Source organism: Rattus rattus, chromosome 5 (assembly GCF_011064425.1).
Source record: "Rattus rattus isolate New Zealand chromosome 5, Rrattus_CSIRO_v1, whole genome shotgun sequence".
Taxonomy (NCBI): domain Eukaryota; kingdom Metazoa; phylum Chordata; class Mammalia; order Rodentia; family Muridae; genus Rattus; species Rattus rattus.
Window position 1 is genome coordinate 48,640,854 of NC_046158.1, and position 23,233 is coordinate 48,664,086.

General features: G+C 43.6%; 1 protein-coding gene across 1 annotated transcript in view; it reads right to left on the reverse strand.

Moving 5' to 3' along the window:
- Slc25a12 (solute carrier family 25 member 12) overlaps positions 1 to 19,176 on the reverse strand; it is a 91,317-nt gene extending 72,141 nt beyond the window's left edge. Inside the window, exons 1-2 of the mRNA XM_032903473.1 lie at positions 19,073 to 19,176; positions 18,088 to 18,141 (exon numbers count right to left, since the gene is read on the reverse strand). Of these exons, the coding sequence (XP_032759364.1) occupies positions 18,088 to 18,141; positions 19,073 to 19,084 (66 nt within the window). The 5' untranslated portion in view covers positions 19,085 to 19,176. The remainder of the gene's footprint in view (positions 1 to 18,087; positions 18,142 to 19,072) is intronic.
- Positions 19,177 to 23,233: the final 4,057 nt, after the last annotated feature.

A 23,233-nucleotide genomic window follows, 5' to 3' on the forward strand; every position in this document is an offset into this window, starting at 1 on the left:
TCCTGTTTGAAGATGTGGGCTCTCAGCTTCCTGTCCTACAGCCACGTCTGCTGCTTGCTGCCATGCCTCTTTGCCCATGATGGACTCATCCTTCTGGAACCATCAGCCTAAATAAACTTGTTCTTCTAGAAGCTGCCTTAGTCCTGGTGTTTTATCCCAGCAATAGAAAAGTAACTCACACACCTTTCTGTATGGAGCCTGAAGGTGAGGTTCACACGTTTTTTTTCAGTGTGCTTGTGTCTTGATCTCAACTTGTTATATTAGGTCAGGTATAGAATTTGCTACCTCTATTATCAAATCAGTGCCCCAAAACTTGCATTCTGAAGCATTTCAGATCTTGGCCTTTAGGAATAACAATGTTCAACTTAAACACGAAGGTACGGAACAGAAGGTGTGACCGAAAAGATCTTTGGGGCCAAGTTATCGAAGACAGTAAAGACTGAACAGATAACAAACATTATTCTGTGAGGTTTGCTATACCATGAAGGGTTTTAGAGAAGGGAGAAACTATCCCTGTGCTGTTCAGATGGATGAAGACAAGGACTCGACCAAGACAAGGAGACGGAGAAGTGTCCATTTCACAGACCCAGTGAAGTAAAAGAGATATCCCCAATGTCTAGCATGGCCACTACATTTAACTTTACAGCTGTACAGAGGCTGCTTTCTGGAGAACAGGGAGGAAACACAGAACACACCAGGTTCTTAATAACCAATTATCTGCCCGTTCCTTCTGATGGAGAGGTGTGTGTTCTCCAGTGTCCGAGCTGCCTAGAACACACAGTGAAAGTAGGTGGCACCCAGAAAGTCCCCCAGGATCCCCTCTGACTCTAAAACGCAGGAAACAGCAGCATTAGCCCAAGCTACCAAGGACACAGAAGCCAACAAGGGAAACAAATGGTTTTGTTGACATGCTCTGACACAGGCCTTTCCAGTACCTACAGTTATAAATGATGTCAGAGAACAACTCCCCCTCAGGTACTCTGCCAGTGTTTTCCCAGACTCTCCCAGTCTGCTTTAACTTGATTTTAATGGAAAGATAGAGTGTGGAGCTGAAGGGGTGGGGGCGAGGGACCCTAAGTCTTCTCATCTGCAGGAGTCAGTACTTGACTTCTACAGAAAGCAGTGAACTAATTAACCCATTACATTAGAGGCAATTACTTGGCAATGTCAGGAAGCCTGTTGCCTGAACAGACAGAACCAAAGAGAGCACTAAATGGAAACTAGAAGCTACCCAGAGTTGGTAAAATGCTAAAACAAATTAGATGTTATACGAATAGAGAGGAACTGGCACCACAAAAATAGGTGACACTGAGGTTGCAAAGGCAGGTCTGCCATGGGAGAGTACACACCTAGGATGTTCAACACCCAGTTCCAGCCCCTGCACACACTCACACCCATGCACACACTCATATTCACACACACCCATGCATACACTCACACCCATGCATACACTCACACCCATGCATACACTCACACCCATGCACACACTCACACCCATGCACACACTCACACCCATGCACACACTCACACCCATGCACACACTCACACTCACACCCCTGCACACACTCACACCCATGCACACACTCACACCCATGCACACACTCACACCCATGCACACACTCACACCCATGCCCTCACACTCACACACATCTTTTTTTTTTACATTCATTTATTTATTTACATGTGAAAGAGTGCACGTGGGGCACAGCACACAAGGGAAAGTCAGGGTTCTTTCCTTCCACCATCTAAGTCCCAGGGATCAGACTCAGGTTGTCTGGCTTGATAGCAGGCACTTTTAAAATCTGAGCCACCTCACCAGAGCTGGGTGCACAGAAATCTTTAGACCTAGAGAGGATGAGGTGGCTTGAGAGACTCCCTTAGCAACAAAATAAAACTGAGGGGGGTGGTGTGTGTGTGTGTGTGTGAGAGAGAGGAGAGAGAGAGAGAGAGAGAGAGAGAGAGAGAAGAGAAGAGAAGAGAAGAGAAGAGAAGAGAAGAGAGAGAGAGAGAGAGAAGAGATAAAGATAAGGTAATATAAGGATAGAAATATTAAGAGCCTTATTGTGGCTTTCTCTCTGTGGTATTCAAAGTGTCTTGACTATTTACACCAATAAAAGCAAAAAAAAAAAAAAAGACTTAAAATAGTATTTTGAGGGTTCAGCTGTTAGGAACATGTGCTGCTCTTCCAGAAGACTAGAGTTCAGTTCCCAGAACCCACGTCAGGAAGCCACAGCCTGTAACTCCGGCTCCACAGAATCTAACACTAACTTGTGGCCTCTAAGGGCACAGCACTCATGTGTGCATTCACACACACAGAGACACTGACATACACACAACTTAAGATAAAACCTTTAAACAAAGCTTGGCCTCTTTCAAAATACTGTTATGCTAAAGATTTAACAACCTTAGCAATTTAATAGCTTTATAACATCTTCCCCGTTTTTTGTCCTATCATATAAAAGGGTAACCTAAAATAACTTGAAATAAAATTGCCAAAGATTATATCCTTATGCCAAATAACTTTAGAGTTAATCATCTGCCATTTGAAAGACGTTTCTTAAGCAGTTGTAAATCCCTTCTGGGCAAGAAGTCAAGGACACATGAAAGACAGTGACAGGAAGGAGCTGACAGAAGCTGACGAAAACAAGTGATCTAGCTTCTAGATTAAACTTTTTCAACTCAAGTACTCGGAATGCAAATGGGCACACAGCTTTTGACATTTCCAGAAACATTTAAACGTATGCAAAGTCTAGTTTCCACGTGCTTGAGGCCTTGGCTGTCTGAAGCATGACAAACAAAATCAACCTTATGGAGAGCCTGGAGTTCTCATTCATGTAATCAAAATCACACATTAAAATCTTCAGAGTTTCATTTACAACAACATGTTGTAATTACACTGAACTATCTGTGGCCCGAGGGGAGATGATCATGCTACCCAGAAACGCTGGGCCTTTTGAAGCCAAAAGATGAAAGCATCAAGACCTTACCTGACTGGTGTAAACTGGATAGTACTAACTCCCTTGCAACTTACGGACGTTAACCTTAAGTGACCTTTCAAATCCGTGACCCCTACCTTAGAAGCTAACTGTGTTAATAGCTTACAAAGCGCTCACACATCTCCACATTTGTACTAAGGATTATCTCAAAAATTCATAACCGGAACAGGTTTATTTTAAAGTCTAAAGATGATAAGATGTAATGTTTGAATGGTGTACTTAAAAAGATTCATTGATGATTTTGATTCAAACATGTGTATATGTATACATATATATACCTACATGTACATGTATGTGTGTATGTGTGTGTACATATACATACGTATGTATTTATTTATTTCAGAGCTGGGCATGGCAACTCATGCTGTAATCTGAACACTCAGGGAGGCTGAGGCGGAGAGGCTGCCACAAGTCTGGGCCAGCCCATGTTAAATAGCTCAAGGTCAGGGTAGGGTAGAATAAGACCCCGACTCAGACACACAAACAAAAATAAGTAAGTAAATTGCAAAAGTGAAAAATGAAAAGTGAGATGTTGGAGCTGGAAAGATGGGTCGGCAGTTCAGAGCACTCAGTGCCCTTTAGGGTTTAGTTTCAGCACCAATGTCAGGGAGTGCAAAACCTCCTGGAATTCCAGCTCCAGGGGGTCTGAAGCCCTCTTTTGAAGCCTCTGCTAGCAACTGTATTCACATGCATATACCCCCATACAGATATATATATAGATATATAGATATAGATAGATAGATAGATAAATATATACATATATTATATGTAATTTAAAATAAAGATACTTTAAAATTATGATGAATTTTGGATAAAAAACTGTCTCAAAAAAAATCAAAGAAAAAACAATATATATTTTTAAAATTTTTCATATGTATGAGTTTTGTCTACCTATGTGTGTGTACCACACTCATTCAGGAGCCTACAGAGCTCAGAAGAGGGCACTAGATTCCCTAAGGACTGGAGTTACAGGCAGTTGTGAGCAGACACGTGGGTGTGAGTAACCAACCTGGGTCCTCAGTCAGAGAAACGAGTGCTCTTAACTGCTGAACTGTCTCTCCTGTCCCAATTACAGTGACTTAGAAGTTTGTCTTTCTTTCTTTCTTTCTTTCTTTCTTTCTTTCTTTCTTTCTTTCTTTCTTCCTTTTATTTATTTATTTTGGCTTTTTGAGATAGGGATTTTCTGTGTAGCCCTGGCTATCCAGAAACACCCACTGTAAACCAGGCTAGCCTTGAACTTAGATATTATATAATGTAACAAGATCAAACTTTTTTTAAAAAAAATATGCAACCCAAAACTGAGGTCACATATCTAGAAAAACTACTTTTTAAGCCAAAAATCTGTAGAAATCAGATCTGTTTGTGTTATTGTATATCCATCGTAAGCCTTTGCTAGGCAGGACCGGTCTCGGTGCAGATGAGTGAGACACACCCCACTGTTAGGAAGAATGGCTTGATGAACAATAAAACCAGAGTCAGAAACCGGAGGCCAGTAACTCATGAGGGACGTCTCGGCAAAAAGTTCGACTCAAGTGGGCGTGGTGGCAGCTCTCCTTGAAGCTACATGGGACGCTAAGGCAGAAGGAAACAGCCTGACCATGCGGGTGGATGGCATCGGTAAATCAGCAATTATCCCGATACTTAGCCCGTTTCTTCTCTGACAAGGAGATACAAGCAAAAGCCGGCCTGTTGTTGGGAGGAAAAGAGGATCTTTAATATAAAAGTATTTGGGAATGGGAAAACATGAATGTTGAACTCAACACTTCGAAATGGTTGGTAATCAGGTGGTGGTATACTCCTTTAATCCCAGCACTCCGGAGGCAGAGGCAGGTGGAGCTCTGTGAATTTGAGGCCAGCCTTGTCTATAGACTGAATTTCAGGACAGCCAAGGCTACACGGAGAGAGCCTGTCTGGTGGGGGTGGGGCTGGGGGTGGGGGTGGAGTGCATGCTGGGAAACGGGAGAAGGGGGATCAATATTCGCTCCTTACAGAGCAACCCTTAACATGAAAGGGCTACTCTTCTTACTCTCTGCCTCTCAAACCAAGGTTGCCCAGGGGTCAGCTTGCCAGCAGGTCAGCTGTAACTGCTCTAAGCAGCTCTCTCTCTGCATATCCAACATTCGGCTGTAATCTGAGTCCAAACTGTGTGTCCGTGACCGGTCCAATTGAGATAAGCTAACATTTCAGATCTTAATATCCATCTAGTTTCAGTGACTCCAGAGATGACAGTCGCTGAGGCTGGTAACTAGAGGTGTCACCCAGAGCATTTCCCGTTGGGGGAAAATGAGTTACAATTGAGGAGGACATTATGTACCAGGGCAAAGGCTGAGAGCATGAAGCTAATCCTCGCTGTCCACTCTTACTGCCTGTGCTTCCCAAGGAAGCCAAATATAGGAACACATGCCCTTTCACTGAACACGCAGCAGGCATGAGGAGCAAACACCACGGCACTGACACACAAACCTCACACAGCCGTGGGATTAACCTTATTTTGACACACGAGTCCACGGAGATGAAAGCTTATTCTATCATAAATGTTTCAAGGGAAAAGAAATAACTCTACACATGACAAGCAGGGTGTGGTGTCTCCTGTCTGTAAACCTATCTCTCAGAAGACTGAGGCAGGAGGATTATGAATTTGGGCCCCGCCTTGACTACAGTGTAAATTCCAGGAAAACCAGATAGACACAATAAGATCTTGCCTCAAAACCAACCAAACAAAAAGGCCAAACTGACTTTTTTTTTTTAATTTGAAAAACTTTATTAAGGCATAGAAATGCTTTAAAAGAAAAACTTAGTAATATTAAATTTTCCAAGCTTACTAAAAATCACATTTTAAGGAAAAGCTGATTTATCTATTTTATCTATTTATATGCTTTAAAATATATTTCTCCTAATTTATTTACCTGTTTAGTGTGTGTATGGATGAGGTAAGTGCATGGACAGAACCCAGGTCTCTAGGCTTGGCAAGAGGTACCTTTATCTGCTGTGCCAACTTACCAGCCCCGTTCTAGGCTTTTTGCAGCAAGGTCTTGCTGGCTACTTCAGTCTGGCCTCAAACTTGTGGTGACATTCCTGCCTCAGCCTCCTCCAAGCAACAATTTCAGATGCGTGCCGCCATGACACCTTTATGAGGTGGTGGGGGTCAAATTCAGGACTTTACGATTGCAGAGCAAGTACTCTGCTAACTAAATTACACCCCAGTCCCAAACGCCTCGGTTTAGTATAAATATTAAACTTACATATGTAGCCTTCAGACCCATCTGAAACAAGATATATTTGATTTTTGCAAACAGAATTCTCCAGAATCCTGCCTCTCTTGCTCACAACGCTTGCCGTAAACATGAGCACTTATTTTTTTCTTTTCACAAATGCATTAAAAACCGACAAAAATACTTTGAAATTGGGCTTGCGAGATGGCTCAGTGGGTAAAGAGCGGCACCTGACGGCATAAGCCTAACGGGCTGAGTTCAACCCCGAAACCCGTGTGGAGGTGGAAAGGGATCAGCAACCTCACAATAACAAACTAAATTAAAGTCTTAAAAGAGTGTAAAACTTAAAACGCATATATGTTTTCTCAGTTCATTACAGCTAGGCCTACTGTCAGCTAGGGCAATGCAATTCCTAGCAGATCAGGAAAGAGCTCAAGAGCCTTGTAACAACTGAAATGAACTAATGCTGGCTCTTCCAAAATGGTTTTCTCTTTAAAAATGATCAGAAACCTTAGAAATAAAATAACGACCTGAGAGAACCCGATAGCTGGAACCAGGAAGCCTCCCAAGGGGGTTAAGACAAATAATTAATTCGTATTGTTCTTCAAATAAATACTTCAATCTCTTGTACTAAGTAACCATGGGAACATACTACCAGGTGCGTATATGTTCGTAAGCCTAGACAAACTGAGTCTCTTTGATAATCGAGATACAGTTCCTAGGGAGATAGAATGCCTTGGTATTGTTAAGGTTTAGACCAACATTTTGCCACAGGAAAAGGCGGCCTTTTATCCTGAGAGCAGATGTTGAAACAATCAGAGTGACAGATCAACCAAGGGTAGTGAATGAATCTAGCCTGGATCTTATTATTCTTTAATATATGTTTTGTTTTGTTTTTGGCTTTTCCAGACAGGGTTTCTCTATGTAGCCCTGGCTGTCCTGGATCTCACTCTGTAAACCTGGCTGACTTCAAACTCAACAGATCCGTACACCTCTGCCTCCCAAGTGCTGGGATTAAAGGCATGCACCACCCCTGCCCAGTTATGTACGTTTTACATTTATTTATGTGTGTTTGAGTGTGTGGGTGTGTGTGTGTGTGTGTGTGTGTGTGTGTGAGAGAGAGAGAGAGAGAGAGAGAGAGAGAGAGAGAGAGAGAGAGCACGCCACCCAAAGAGGCCAGAGTAAGGTTATCAGATTCCCTGGAACTGGGACTACAGATGGTTGTGGGCCATCTAGCAGGTGCTGGGAACCAAACCCAGATTGTATGCAACAGCAGCAAATGCTCTTAACCATTGAGCCATCTCTCCAGCCACAAAAAGCTTTTTTTAAAAGTAGAAAGTAACGGAGTGATTCTGAATGTACTAACTTTTTATAATTGAACCATTGTTGCTTTTCTGGTTCCCACTAAGCAGTTCAGGAGGAAACAGCTGCTGCCTGCCACAGTATCGGATCTCCCAGCCTCAGACTGCGACCATACATCTCCTCAGAACTGTCCAGGAGAATTTCCGCTGAGGTTGTACCGCCGTCCTCCATCTTGAGAAGACACTCAGATGCTATGTCTTAAGAATGCACCTGATTGGCTCATAACCTCTTAGTTAGGGTTTCCATCGCTGCAACAAAAACACCGAATGCAAGCTGGGAAGGAAAGGGTTTACTTAAGCTCACATTTCCAAATCAAAGTCCATCACTGGAGAGAGTCAGGACAGGAACTCAAGCAGGGCTGGAACCTGGAGGCAGGAGCTGATGCAGAGGCCATGAAGGGGTGCTGCTTACTGGCCTGCTACATTTGGCTTGCTCAGCCTGCTTTCTTACAGAACCCAGGACCACCAGCCCAGGGATGGCAGCACCCACAATGGGCTGGGCCCTCCCACATTGATACTAGTTGAGAAAATGCCTTATCGCTGGAGCTCATGGAGGCATTTCCTCAACCAAGGCTCCTTTCTTTCTCATGACTCTAGCTTGTGTCAAGATGACACACAAAACCAGCCAGTACAATGGCAAACACATGTTAACAGCTAAGTCTCTCTACTCATTTCAGCTCAGCTATCTGGGCTACAGTAGTGGAGGGGGAAAGGTGTCTTCCTCTCTATGCAGAACTGGAACGAGACACTAAACTTGGTCTAGTTCTTAGGATATCGGGCACACTGCACACTTTAGCAGTCACCTCGTTTAATCTTTACAGCACCTGTCTGTCCTGAGTGTATTAGCCCTTAGCCAGAAAATAAACTCCAAAGGGCAGTCTAATAAATCCCTAAGGCAAATTTAAAAAGGGTCAAATGAGGATTCAAGCCCGCGTTGGCAGCCCGCTGTGGTGATCAATGCCTGTAACCCAACGCACTGGAGTGTGGGAGCGGAGGCTTTAGAGTTCAAGTTCAACCTGGACTACCCAGTACAACCCAGTCTATAAAGCCAAAACAAGTCCAACCCAAACAAACGCACCAGAGGTCAAAAAGCAAAACTAAGCCCATGTCAGTTTATCTACAAAGCCCATGTTGGCTCCAACTGGACTCTGAGGCCTCCTGCATGTCTTTATCCAGTTCAGCATGTTCTAAGAGCACTGCTGACAGATAGAAGGAAGTTAGACTCAAAGCATCAGAGTCTATGCAAAACAGCCATCCACAAGGAAGTATGGAAACAGAAAGAGCAGTTTACATATCAATACGATCTGCTCAAATATGTTCTGTTGGAACTACAATTTCAACAATTCGAAAGGGAAAGGGGGGAAAAGGCCTTCACTGTTTTCTATCTTGCTGCTAAAAAATAAAATAAAATAAAAAAAATAAAATAAAATAAAACAAAACAAAATAAAATAAAATAATAAATAAATAAAAACCCAAATACCCTGCCTGGCCTAGATACAAAGGCCTGCTGGAAAATGGCTCCCTCAGCCTCCTTTCTGGACATGGCCTCCCCACTCACTGATGCTTCAAGCCCACTGGCTTCCTTTCTAGCCGTTGAACATATCAAACCATTTTATACATCCAAGCTCCACAGATAAGCCTTGGAATCCTTTCCAGCACTTCACCTTGAGTGGCCATTCAGTTCCCCACACTAATATGCTCTCGGGAGCTTCCACCAACCTCTTGAAATGGTGAAAAACCGTGGTCCCTTCATCATTCTTTTTATGTCCTTATTGAACTTGTCATTCCCAGTAGTAACCCGTTTGTGTGTGTGAGATTTTCTATGTCTGAGTCGTTCCTAGATCTTCATGCATAAACAACTGAGTATGTAAACAAACACTTCGTGAGCCCAACAACACTTCTTTCCACCAGACATTCCCGTTATCTCCAAACCTGAAGAAACTCATCCTCGCTGTATGATATCATCACCACCTTCCATTTAGTCTTCAATCTAAAATAGACAGGGCCAGGGATGGCAGAGCACTTGCCCCGTGTGACCAAGGGCTTGGGTTGGGTGCATCACAAACAAAAAAGCAAATAACACGTATGTCCAAAAAGTACACTTCCGTGTGCCTTATGACCTTTGCCGTCCAAGCTAATGAAGAAAAGAACAGGAATCAAAATGATATTTGAATTCTGTATCCCAGCAAATTTTGGTCCAGCATACATAGCTGTATAGTTCTCAACGTATGTCGTTTTCAGCCTATAATAAATCTGTAAGGGAACACACAGTCTAACAACTAAGAAGAATTAGGAGATCCTTTAAAAATTGCAAAAAAAAAAAAAAAAAAAAAAATTGTTACAAGCCTACCTTGTCGCAAAACACAGAGATGGCTAAGACACCCTTCTAACATTTGTCAGATCTGTGACAAACATCTGCTGCATCCTCTGTCCCCCTCTCACTTCTTAATTTTTTTCACTGCTGTCTACTTCTGATGGAGAAAAACAGGGTCCATGATAGTGTGGAAGAGAAAGGCTTAAGAAGAAAGAAGTCGCTCGAGGGATGACCATTATAACCCTGGTAGGTAACGGTAGCCTGAGGACCAGCTGTAAAATCACAGCACAGTTGAACAGTCTAAGAAGCCATCTGTTGTGATCCAGTTTCCTGGGTTCTGAGGGGAAAGGCAGAATCCTAGAGAACATTGTTTATTTTGTTTTGGATTTTTAGATTTATTTATTTGTTTTATGTGTATGTATGGTTTTTTTTTGTACATACATAAGTGTATGTATGTGCACCACATGCATGTTTGTTGGAGCCCCTGGAACTAGAGTCACCAATGGTTGTGAGCCACTACGTGAGTGCTGGGAGTCAAACCGTAGCCCTCTGTAAAGTATCAGGTGCTTATAACTGCTGAGCCATCTCCCTAGCCCTTATACTTGTTTATCAACGAACAGGAAGTACACAGACTAGGGTTGTAGCTCAGTTGGCAGGGTGCTTGAGACCCAGTATCACATCAGCCCTGAGTGGGTGAGTAGTACACATCCATAAGGCCAGCACTTGGGGATGCAGAGGCAGGAAGATCAGATGTTCAATGTTATCCTCAGCTACTCCTCAGTCAATTGGAGGCTAGCCTGGAATACATGGAACCCTATCCCATTAAAAGAAAGAAAGAAAAGAAGAAGAAAAGAATGGAAGGAAGGAAGGAGAAGGGAAGAAGGAAGGAAGGAAGAGGGAGGGAAGGAAGGGGGGGGGAAGGGGGGAGGGAGGGAGGGGGGGGGGAGGGAGGGAGGGAGGGAGGAAGGAGGGGGGGGGGGGAGGTAGGGGGAGGGAGGAAGGAGGGAGGAAGGGAGGGAGGAAGGGAGGGAGGGGGAAGGGGGGGGGGGAGGAAGGAAGGAAGGAAGGGAGGGGGGGAGGGAGGGAGGGAGGAAGGAAGGAAGGAAGGAAGGGAGGGAGGAAGGGAGGAAGAGAGGAAGGAAGGAAGGAAGGGAAGGAAGGGGAGGAAGGGAGGGAGGGAGGAGGAAGGGAGGGAGGGGAGGAAGGAGGAAGGAGGAGGAGGGAGGGGGGAAGGGAGGGGGAGGAAGGAAGGGAGGAAGGAAGGAAGGAAGGGAGGGAGGAGGGAGGAGGAAGGAAAGGAAGAAGAAGGAAGGTAGGAAGGAGGAAGGGAGGAGGGAGGAGGGAGGAGGAAGGAAGGGAGGAAGGGGAAATAAACTAAAATAGCTCATCAAATTTTGAGAAGTAACAAAGAATGCAGGGAAGCAGGCCATAGTGGCGCACACCTTTTGTCCCAGCCCTTGGGAGACAGAAGTAGGCAGATCTCTGAGGCTAGCCTGGTCCTCAGAGTGAGTTTCAGGAAAAAATAATTCTAGGTATGTGTGCATGAGTAATATGCATGTATACGTGTTCACATGTATGTGTGTGTATGTGGGTGCGTAGTTTCTTCTAACATCACTCTGTAGTTCTGAGATAAGATCTCTTGCTGAACCTAGACTCTGCCTCCCCAGTAAATGGTTACAGGCTGTAGCTGCCACACCTGCTTGGCTTTTATGTGGGCTCCAGGCATCTCTGGTCCCCACTCTTGTGTGGCAAGCCTTTACCCACTTAGCCATTTCCTTAGCTCTCTGTATAGACTTTCTAGAAGAAAGCTCAAATGACACGGAACTCAATTTTACTTCCTTTTACTTCCAAGTCCCACCAAGCCGGACTACACTAAGGAAATGATGCGTATTTTAGCCTTTGACTTAGCCTTTTTGTGAAACTCCTACTTCAAACTCTCATGGCACCTCTCCCCCAGCTCAATCCCTCCTTCCCCTTCAACTAGGAATGTCAGCTATAACCTGGCTCCTGGTTCTCTGCCCAATTAGTCCTCTGGACAGGGATTTGTCCTGTGCCCATAGGTGTCCATCCTAATGTGATGTTAACTTAGTGGGCCACGCCTATTTAGCAACCAAACTTAACTCTGTAGCCACCCTCTCTGACTCCATAAATAGATGTCCTATCGATTGACATCTCTCCTAAAAACGCAAGATTCACTCTTCCTCCAGCCCTTCCTTAACTAACAGCGAATCCAAGCTTCCGTGCTTACAAAGTCCCTGGTGTCGCCTTGACTTTCCGTTTCTCTAAGATGCCAGCCACTCCGGGTCATTTCTCCTGCACAGATTATTTCAATAGGCTCTTAGCTGGTACCTCCACTCACTGCCAATCTCCCGCACTCTATCCAGCACGCACAGAGACCTGCCGTGTCTCACCACTCTAATTTGCCCACTCGGAAACCCACAGAGCCTACCTTCTGCCTCAAACCCAAACCCCTCAGCCATTTTTTTCTAGGTAGTTACAGCACAGAGGCACATTTTAATTTTACCTCCTAAGTAGCCGGATTATTTTGTCTTTAACATTCTCAGCAAAATATAGCTGCTGAAAGCTCTAATATAACTCTGTCTTTCAAAAAATAATAATAACCCCATTTCAAAATCCTCTAAGCATGCAACACAAGGGTTAGGAGTATCTAGGACTCGGACTCACAGCCCAGGTGACCTTGCATGGAGGATGGATCCTGAATCACATGACCTTTAGGCGCTGCATCTAGAGGACCTGTACTACATCAAGATATACACTGTGGCCCTGGGGACATGAGTTTAAAGCATCCTGAGGTGGCAGCCCTGTCCCCAGCCCCTGCTTGGACAGCTTCCTGGAGCTAAGATTGGTGTCACATCCCCCAAAACCAGAGTGGCAAGAAGCAAAAAGTACAGAGTGTCTCTGCACCTCTGTTGGTGACCCGCACCTGTGCACCCTGGTACCAGTGTGACCTGGAACCTCTGCTTCCTTCAGAAATGGCTTGGTGTCACCAAGGAGTCTGTGTCTAAAAGTCAGACCAGTTCGAGATGTGAACCCTTGGCTCTCAGCTTCCTGCTCCAGTCACCATGTCTTCTGTCTGCATGCCCACCATTATGGGTGTAACTCTCTGGAAGCAAGCCCAAAATAAGCAATAAGCGCTTTCTCCTATAAATTGCCTTGGTCGTGGTGCTTTGTCACAGCGAGAGAAGTCCCTAAGATGGGCAGTGGCAGATGTCAAGGAGCTAGCGCCAGCACGATCTGCCTAGGGGGACACAAGAGTCTTAGGTCAGGCTACCTGAAACCCATTCGTGGTGCCCTTGAGAAATGTCCAAGCAACTCAAAAAAAAAAAAAAACAAAAAAAAAAAAAAAACCAAAACGATGTTCAGGGTCCTCTGTCCAAAGTTGTACTTCTGTTAACTATTTAGTTGTGAGGCTTCAAAAAATAAAAATAAAAAACCACAGCAAACAAGAGTAAAACTACTTTGAAATTTTAGTAATTGTGTACCTACTGGTCTTCAGAAGGCTTACACGCAGAGTTAGGAGGAATCCATGACACAACAACCCACGTGATGACACAACTAGACAGAGGTTACTTCCAAAGCAAGAGTTGGAGTCCTTGGTTAGAAGATTAAGCCTACAGCCTGGACAGTCAGATTTTTAAAACTCTTACGAATTTAGGAAACAGCACTAGTTATTACAAACAGACCTGTACAAGTGTGTCTCTCGTGCACAGTTACAAAACTTTTTTCTAAAGAGTAAACACATATACCTGTTGTGGTTTGCCCTGGAGTTATCTGTATTTTGATGCTTATTCCACTGCCCCAAGGACAGCTGCCTAGTCACATGCTCAGGACTCAGGTGACTTCACCAGAACCTTCTCTGAACCCCACTGAATTTGTAAAATACAGGTGAGCGGCGGTGGGAGAGAAGTTTGAAGGAAGAAGAGGAGACTGGAATGGAAAGGGGACCGGAGGGAGATGGCAAGAAGCCATGGCAGGTGATGTTAAGATTCCGCTCTGTGTATATACAGGTTGTTATTAATGTTCTTAAGGGATGGATGGATGGTACTGGGCTTTGTATGTTTAGGTGGGCAATTACATCGTATCAGTTGGATCTAAAAAAAAAAAAAAAAAAAGAATATATGTTCTAGGCCTGAGCATGGTAGCACTGTCTGTGAACTCAGCTCTTGGGAGCTAAGGCAGGAGGTTTGCAGATAGGGATGAGCTTGGGCTATGTAGCAAGACCCAGTCTTAAAAAGTGACAATAAAAGGTCTTCTAAAGGTGAATAGAAATGGAGTCAAAAAGGGGACAGTTTAAGCCTGATATAGTGGTCTGTAATCCCAGCATTAGAGATGCAGGTAGATCTCTGAGTTCAAGGTCAGCCAGGTCTACAAAGAGCATTCTAGACCAGCCAGGGCCGTATAGTGAGACCCTGTCCCAAGAAAGGGAGGGGGCAGTTTTAGAGACTTTCTTCTACAACCTAGCAGTACAAGTTAACAGACCCCAGAAAGCTACTCCTCCCCACCCCCAAGTTACAGGTGGAACACCCCCAAGTTGGCTTGGAACTTGAGAGGAAGACCAAACTAACCTAGGACCCTGAGAGAACTGCCTGCCTCTGCCTCTCCAATGCTGGGTTAAAAGGGTAAGATATGGAGCCCACTAAAGCTGCTTTTGTTTTGTTTATCTCTGTGTAGCCCTGGGTGTCCTGGAACCCACTCTGTAGACCAGGAAGCTGGCCTCGAACTCAGAGACCCGCCAGCCTCTGCCTCCTGAGTACTAGGATTAAAGGCATGACCACCACATCCTGCTAAATCTGCTCTTCTTAAAGGCAGAAAGAGTATGGGTTCTGGAACTCATTTGATTTCAGTTTCCCTTATGAACTCAATAACATTAACCAATCCATTTAATTTAATCTACATAACAGACCTACCAAGTCTACCTCGTAAGAGCAATAAGAATATTAACAAAACATGTTTAGAGCACTGAGCCGGTGTACTCTCTAAATGATTGAAATAATAATAATTATTATAAAAGTGCCACTGCCGTTATTCCACGAACCTCCATTCCAGACAAACCAACACATCTGCTCTACATCCCGCCATGTCTTCACCTTCATGGTTCCTGACTTCCTCAACCACAGTCGATTAGAAAAGGAGGAAGCCTCAGAAAGGAAAGATCTGTCATCATTCAGTCTTGGCTCCATCCTTTGCTTCAATTACTATCAAATTACTTGATGATTACTACGAAATGAAATGCAAGTGCATGGGATGTAACAGATAGACCTTAGTAAATAACTTTGACCTGAGTTCAGGGCCCAGAGCCCACTGTGAAAGGAAAGAACTCAGTCCTGAAAGTTGGCTTCTCACTTCCACACATGCACTATGGCATGTATACACCCACGTTCCCACAGGTACTTATATACACATAAACCTAATTTAAATATATATATATGTGATAAATACGCTTAACAATAAAGAAAGATATAACTAGTGTATATTTTGTTCATTATATCTAAGATGTTAAAAAGCCACATGGATCTATAATGAAACTTTTAATAGAAGTAACCAATTGTTTTAAGTAACTATAGCTTGAAGTAGACAAAGCAGGAATAAAATCTTAATATGCTACAAGGTAACAAAAAGTTGCTCCAACTAGATACAAAGTCTTTAATGCTTTCCTGAGGATTAAGCAACTATACTTTTTTTTTTCTCTTTCCTTCCAAGAGTGCTGAAGACAAGTATGGTGCCTCCTGCTTGTAATCCGGAACAATGAATTCAAGATTTGCCTGACTGAGCTATCATAATGAGTATCAGGTTAGCCAGGGCTATGTAGCAAGATTCTGACTAGAAAAACAAACAAAAATGATGATGATGATGATGATGATGATGATGATGATGATGATGCCTGAGCCACTACTTTATGTTTAGTGATGAGTATAAATCAATAAACCACAAATTTTCTGTACAAAAATAAAATATAGACATCATCAAAATAATATTTAAAGAAGTAAGGGTGTCACTCAGTGGTAGAATGTTTACCTAATATATATGATGAGTTTGATTCCCCAGCACCACAAAAAAGAGGCAAAAGCATCCAGATCTCTGTGAGTTCAAGGCCAGCCTGGTCTACATTGGGGTTATCCTTGAACTTGGGGATAGAGACGCACATGTTCCTGATACCTAGGAACAGGGCTCTTTTCACTACATCATACAGCATCTCAGCTGATTTTTTCCACACCTAACAAGAAAATAAAATTAGCTATATTATACAAGCTCTCCATAAAACAACTGACCCTAATCATATAACCAGGTTTATACTGATATATTTTTGTGAACCCCAAAGAATACTTGTGAGGAACAAAGGTCTTAACACACAAATGGTGCAGCTCTATAGTTTTGCTCCAGAAAGGATCCTTCTAATACACTTTGTAAAACTTAAGGCTCCTATGAAGCATGGTCACACACATTTATAATCCTCGGAGGCTTGAGTCAGAAAGATCAAACAAGCTCAAGAATACGCCCGGCAGATCTGTGAGGTGGAGGTCAGCCTGGTGTAATAGTTCCAGGCCAGTCAGAGTTACATGGTAACACCCTGTCTCTAATAAAGAAAGAAATGAGGAAGGAAGGAAGGAAGGAAAGAAGGAAGGAAGAGAGGGAGGGAGGAAGGAAGGAATGAAGGAAGAAAGAAAGAGAGAGAGAGAAAGAAAATAAAGGGAAGGAGGGAAGAAAGAAAGGCTGTGCTACATAGAAAGCCTTAGTCTAAAACATAAAAATTAAAAATAACTCTCATTTTTCTAATTCTTTTTTGTTTTCTTTTGGTGCTAACACCCAATCAAATCCAGGTTCACAAACAAGGTAGGGAAATGCTTTATCCCTGACCTAAACCCCTGCCTTTACCAATTCTTTTTCATAAACTACACTGTGTGTGATCACCAATGCGGCCTCCTCCCCACCAGGCCTAAGGAAACTACCTGTCTCAGATAAAAGTGCCATCTAGCTTAGGCACATTTAGCAGACGCTAGACTGTTCCTAATATAGAATCATAGACTTTTGGAATCGAAAGGAACCTTGAAGGTCACCTTTCATTTTACAGTGGAAAATAATACCCAGAAGGAGTCTGCCTGAGGTTAATAGTCTACAGAGAATCCACATCCAGAATACAAGATTCTCAAAAACAGCTCTTTCCAGAGAAACACAACTTTTAGTAAAATACCTTAAGAATTTAAGAAAGCAAAGACAAAAAGAATAAAAAAAAAAACAAAAACAGGCATAGTCAGGTGACTGATTCTAGAATTTTAACATGAGTAAGGTATTAGAAGGTCAATTCTTCCTTTTTTCAATATGAGTATGTCTATGCACCACATGCATGTGATGTGGTGTCCTCAGAGGCCAGAAGTAGATGTCAGATTCCCTGGAACTGGAGTTGCAGATGGTTGAGAGCTGCCATGTGGATGCTGGGAATCCAACCCAGGTCTTCCAGAACAAACAGAGCCATCTTCCCACCCCTTTTGGTTTTTTCTTTTCTTCTTCTTTAAATAATTTATTATTATAAGGAGCAGGTGTGCGAGCACTGGTACAGATGCACATACATATGAAAGTCAGAGGACAACTTTATGTAGCTAGTCCTCTCTTCCCATACCTATATGGGTTCTGAGTAAAGCACCTTATCCACTAAGCCATCTCACCAGCCTCCTTACAAAAGAATCTAAAGCAAACATGTTGTACCAACTTCCCACCCCCACTCCCATCTACCGTTGTAATAAGTGGGAGGGGAAAGCACAACTATAATAGCTGTATTATTATCAGTGCAACAAATGACATAGGCATGTATGAGGAAGAGACTTTATAAGCCATCCTAAGTCATGCAAACAAGAACAGCAACTCCAGGAAAACCTCGTGTCAATCCCCAATAAAAAGAAAATCTTAAGATTGGTTGTTACTAAGAGTACAAACAGCCAGGTGTAGAACCTATCACAGCCCTGGGGAGGCAGAAGCAGGTAGATCTCTGAGTTCAAGGCCAGCCTAGCCTACAGAGCAAGTTCCAGGACAGCCAGGGTTACACAAGGCAAATCTATCTCGAAAAACAAAACAAACGGAGATCCTCCACTCATGTTTGTGAGAAGATCATTTCTCAAAGTTAGAGCTTGAAGAGGAATAACAATTATGCTCTTTTCATTCTTTCCTTGATATAAAATTCTTTAACTTACCTGTAGGAATATGTTTCTCAGCTCATGAGGATCACCTCGTTTGGTTGTGTGCACCTATGGGGTAGGGGTGGGGGGATGACTGGTTAATGCTTAGCTAGAAACCACACAATCTCTTTAGATTATAGTTTACATCTGTTAACAACACGATTGTCTTTTATATGGGCATTTAGTCTAAAAACAACCCCTAAGCTTAATTGCTGATAACACCTGTCAAACTGGAGATCTACGGCTAAGGGGTGGGAGAAAGGGGCGTGAATAATCCAAGATAGAGCAAATTACAGATGGTACTTCCTGTGAGCTGGAAAGGGAAACCAATATAATCGTTGACTTTATTCCACATCTACTGGCAATACAGTAGTAAGCACCAAGCTACAAATTTAGAGAGCCTCAAGAGTGGAGCAACAGGAGATGTAAAACAGTCAAATAGCCGGGCCTAGCAGCCTTTCTTGTGGAAAGCAGAAACAGTACATGTCATCTTGGCGACCCTTTCTCCATTCGAACTAAACCTTGAGAGAGCTACCACAAATACGGATACTTTCGACACCCGGCACCCTGCCAGGCAAATGTCAACCAGTGCCCTGGGCTGTATTGAGCCCCAAATGACAACACCCACCCCCTCCCCCACCTCGGATGCCCTGGGTATCCCCGGCTTTTCTGCCCGCTTGCTCTCAGTCCCTCTCCAACGCTCTCCAACTCTGTGCTCACAATCCCACGTACCTAGGACAAAACCCTACTCTTTTCCTCCTCCCGACCAGGGTCCTCAGGAGCCCCTCCAACTCACGATCCTCCTCCTTCCCCTCCCCCAGCCGGGCATCCTCTTCCCTCCGGTCCAAGCCCAGCACAGCTCTCCACCCGCAATCTAGAGCCCCGGGACACACTGGCTAAGAACCAGGCAAAGAAAGCAACGGAAAGAGGCGGGGGCTGCACTCGGGGCCCTCAGAACGTCTCTTATGCAATAAAAGCAGCAGCAGAGAGTTGGAGTCACCTTGACCGCCATGCTGTGCTCGGAAGCCGGGAACGAGCGAGTGAGCGAGCAGGGCCGAGCTGTCAGGGCGCGCGCGCGCCACGGCCCGGGGCCGCGCCGGCGCTCCCTCCTGTCGCAGCGCCGCGCCCGTCTATATGCAAATGAGCTAGAGCGCGGCGGCAGTGCGCACCGAGAGGCCTCGGTCTGTCCATCTGCGGACCGGCGGGGTTGTCGCGCCTCTTGCGGGGGGACACCGGAGCTCCGGCCACTGGAGTCCAACGCGCAGCGCAAGCCGGGCTCCTCAGGGTCAGCCCCAAGTCCCAAGGCCTGGCAGTGGGTGTGGCTTTGGGCACCGGCTTCAGCCAAAGTCGGTTCCCTCTTGGGGCTTAAAGAAACACTTGAGGCCTGTATTGAGCAAGGTTTGGAAGCTTATGAAAGCTTGTCCCATTAATAATGCGTTTATGACAGCCAGTGACAAATACTGTCAAGAAAAGGGATTAGGAACTACCTAGTTAGTTTTTTTTTTTAAGGGAAAACATAAGTAAACATAACTTCAGAAATGTGCTCCTGACTCGATTCACTTTCTTAGCCACCCAAATCCTTTGTGCAATGTGTATAGAAAACTTCATTTATCTTGGAGCTGGTACTTACTGTGCTGGCCCTTTCTTCTACAGGAAACAGTTCTTTACTGAATTCCCAGCTCTGCCTTAAGCCAAAATAATGTCGCTAAAACTGAATCCTGCCATTAAGATATGTGAGGGCCAGGCAAGTAGCTTAAGTTGGTGGAGTGCCTGACTAACATGCAGGAAGCCCCGGGTTCCATCCCCCGTAGCACATAAACTCCTCTTCTCCTCTTCGGCATAGTACTGTTCGTTTATAATCCCTACACTTAGGAAACGGAAGCAGGACGAGCAGAATGTCATCATCGGCTGCATAAGAGTTAGAGGCCAGGCTGGGATGCATAAGACCCGTCTTCAAAGAACAGAAAAACTAAAAGAGGAGAAATAAGAAAGGGGAAGAGAGGGAGGGAGGGAGGGAAGGAAGGAAGAGGGGGCAGGGATCTGAGGTGATAGCTCAGTCTGAGGACCCTCAGAACTCATTAAAGATAGAAAGATAACCAACTCCTATTTTCCACATTTCAGCTAAGCAGGTGCGCATGTGCACTCTAGTAAATAAAATTTAAAATCGTTAAAAAAAGAAGGGGGGGAAGATCCTATTAGGTCATATATTGATATTCACCTAAATATTTACTAAAATCCTCCATGTGCTAGACATGGCCCTATTTGTAAATACACACACACACACACACACACACACACATATATATATATGCATATGAAGTGTGTATTAGCAGTTTATTTATTGTAAGGACCTTCTTTGCCACCATTATGTTAGACCATTTAAGTTATAAACTAAGTAGCAATCCTACATATTGTAGATAACTGCTTGACTCAGTCATACTTAACTGTTGCAATATTTGATCATCCCCTGGGTCGTTACAAAAGAGTTTGTAGCAACTTGATAATGTCTGTTCTGTTAGTATCTTGCATGTATTCCTACCCACTAGTTATAGACTTTCTGTGCTCATTTTTTAATATCTTCGAGGCCAAACAAAGGTACAAGTTTTCTTAAAGGAACACGGTTTACTTGTTTAACTCTGATCTTTAATGCACTTGACATGGGTTTTGTGAGAGGGAAGCAAGTGATGAGATTTTATTGGTTCTTGTCATTATAGTATTAAAATTAAGTCTACTTGGAGCTGGAGTGATGGCCCATTGGTTAAGAGCACTGACTGCTCTTCCAGAGGTTCTGAGTTCAATTCCCAGCAATCACATGGTGGCTCACAACCATCTGTAATGAGATCTGATGCCCTCTTCCAGTGTGTCTGAAGACAGCTACAGTGTACTTATATATAATAAATAAATAAAATCTTTTTTAAAAAAATAAGTCTACTTAATTCATGAAGCCATATATATGCCACGAATACTTTCATCCATCAATAAATATGTTATTTGAAAATATAGAAAAAAAAAAAAGAAAATATAGAGCCCAGCAAAAGCCAGACACATAGAGATTGTGTTTACCTAGAACCCTCAACCCTATGTGGGTTTTTTTTTTTTTTGGTTGTTGCTGTTGTTGTTGAGTTTGATTGGTTGGTGTTTGTTTGTTTGTTTGTTTGTTTGTTTGTTTGTTTTGAGACAGGGTTTCTTTGTGTAGCCCTGGCTGTTCTGGAACTTGCTTATGGGCCAGGGTGCCCTCGAACTCACAGAGATCCATCCTGCCTCTCTGTCCAGACTGTTAGGATTAAGGGGAGACAACTGCATTCAGCTACTGTTTTCTTTCTTAAGTGAGACATGCTCCTTTAAACTTAAAAAAAAAAAAAAGTGTAAGTAGTTATGGAAAAGGCTCCCATAAGTGAGCGACACTGGGCCCTTATCTTACGCCATGCACAGAAACTTTCCTCAAAATATATTTTTAAAGGGGAAGTCTAAGACCATAAAAGTCCCAGAAAAGGGCTGGAGAGATAGCTCAGCAGTTAAGAGCACTGGCTGCTCTTCCAGAGGTCCTGAGTTTAATTCCCAGCAACCACATGGTGACTCACAACCATCTGTAATGGGATCCGATGCCCTCTTCTGGTGTGTCTGAAGATGGCTAGAGTGTACTCATAAATAAAATAAATCCTTATTTAAAAACAAACAAACAAACAACTCCTAGAAGAAAATGCATGAGGGGTGGGGGGTGGGGAGCTCGAGTTCACTGATGTTGCCCTTGGCAGTAATTTCTTGACAATCACACCAAAGCCAAGCCTCGGGTTACATGTGGAACTACATCAAACTAAAGTGCTTCTGTGCAGCAAAGTGAGGAGCAAAATGAAAAGGGCAGTCTATAGGTTGGAAAAAATATTTTTAAATTATTGACATCTGAAATTCATGTCGAGAAAACTTATACCACACAGTAGCAAATATCTTCCCATCAAACAGTGAATGAAAGACTTAAATTGACATTGCTCTAAAAATTATATAAAAATAGTCAATAGGTACCCAGAAAAGGAACTCGAGATCACTTATCACCAGAGAAAGGGCAATACAGAAGTACTGTGAGGGTCACACTCCACCACCACCCCCAATCAAGATTGTTATCAAGAAAAGAAAGACACTACCAGTAGGGGTGTAGAGATGAGTACGTTCTTGGAATTTAATGCACAGAAACTTTCCTCAAAATATATTTTTAAAGGGGAAGTGGAAACCAGTACAAAGATTCCTAAAGATGTCAAAATTGTATATGTATAAGTAAAAATGTATATGCATAATTAAAGATGTATATGTATAATCTAGACTCCATTTCTGGTTGCATTCCCACAAAACACGAAATAACCACACCTTAACTGTACCCACTATTTGTGTCTTCTACTTGACAGATCATAGCAGTCCTACAGATGGCATCAGCTGTATCTTATGTCCTGTCTAGTGCCCGTCGTCCTAAGCTGCTAGACACCCAGCATGTGGCAGCCCTGTGGGGAGTGTGTGTGCACCACACTCATTCAGGAGCCTACAGAGCTCAGAAGAGGGCACTAGATTCCCTAAGGACTGGAGTTACAGGCAGTTGTGAGCAGACGTGGGTGTGAGTAACCAACCTGGGTCCTCAGCCAGAGAAACAAGTACTCTTAACTGCTGAGCTGTCTCTCCTGTCCCAATTACAGTGACTACAGTTTTCATTTTCTTTTTATTTTATTTTAGTTTAGTTTAGTTTTTCAAGATAGGGATGTAGGATGATGTCACAGGTGAGGCAGGTACAGGATAGAAGGAGGCCTGTCATTGGAGGAGAAGGAAGGATGGGCGGGAGAGAAGTTTGAAGGAAGAGGAGGAGACTAGGAGAGAGAGGAGGAGACAGGGCGGAGGAGAGGGAGAGAAGCCATGGCAGGTGATGTTAAGATTCTGCTCTGTTATCAATGGGTTGTTATCAATGTTCCTAAGGGATGGATGGTACCGGGCTTTATATGTTTAAGTAGGCAATTATATCATATCAATTGGGTCAAAGATTATTGTGTTGTGTGTTTCTTTTATGTGAGGGTTTGAGTGTAGGAAAGTGTGCGGCTGGGATGTGTTTCCGCCAAGATATCTAGCAGATATCTTGGGCACCGAGGTGTAGACCCAGCGGGGTAAAAGACAACCCATACCGTTT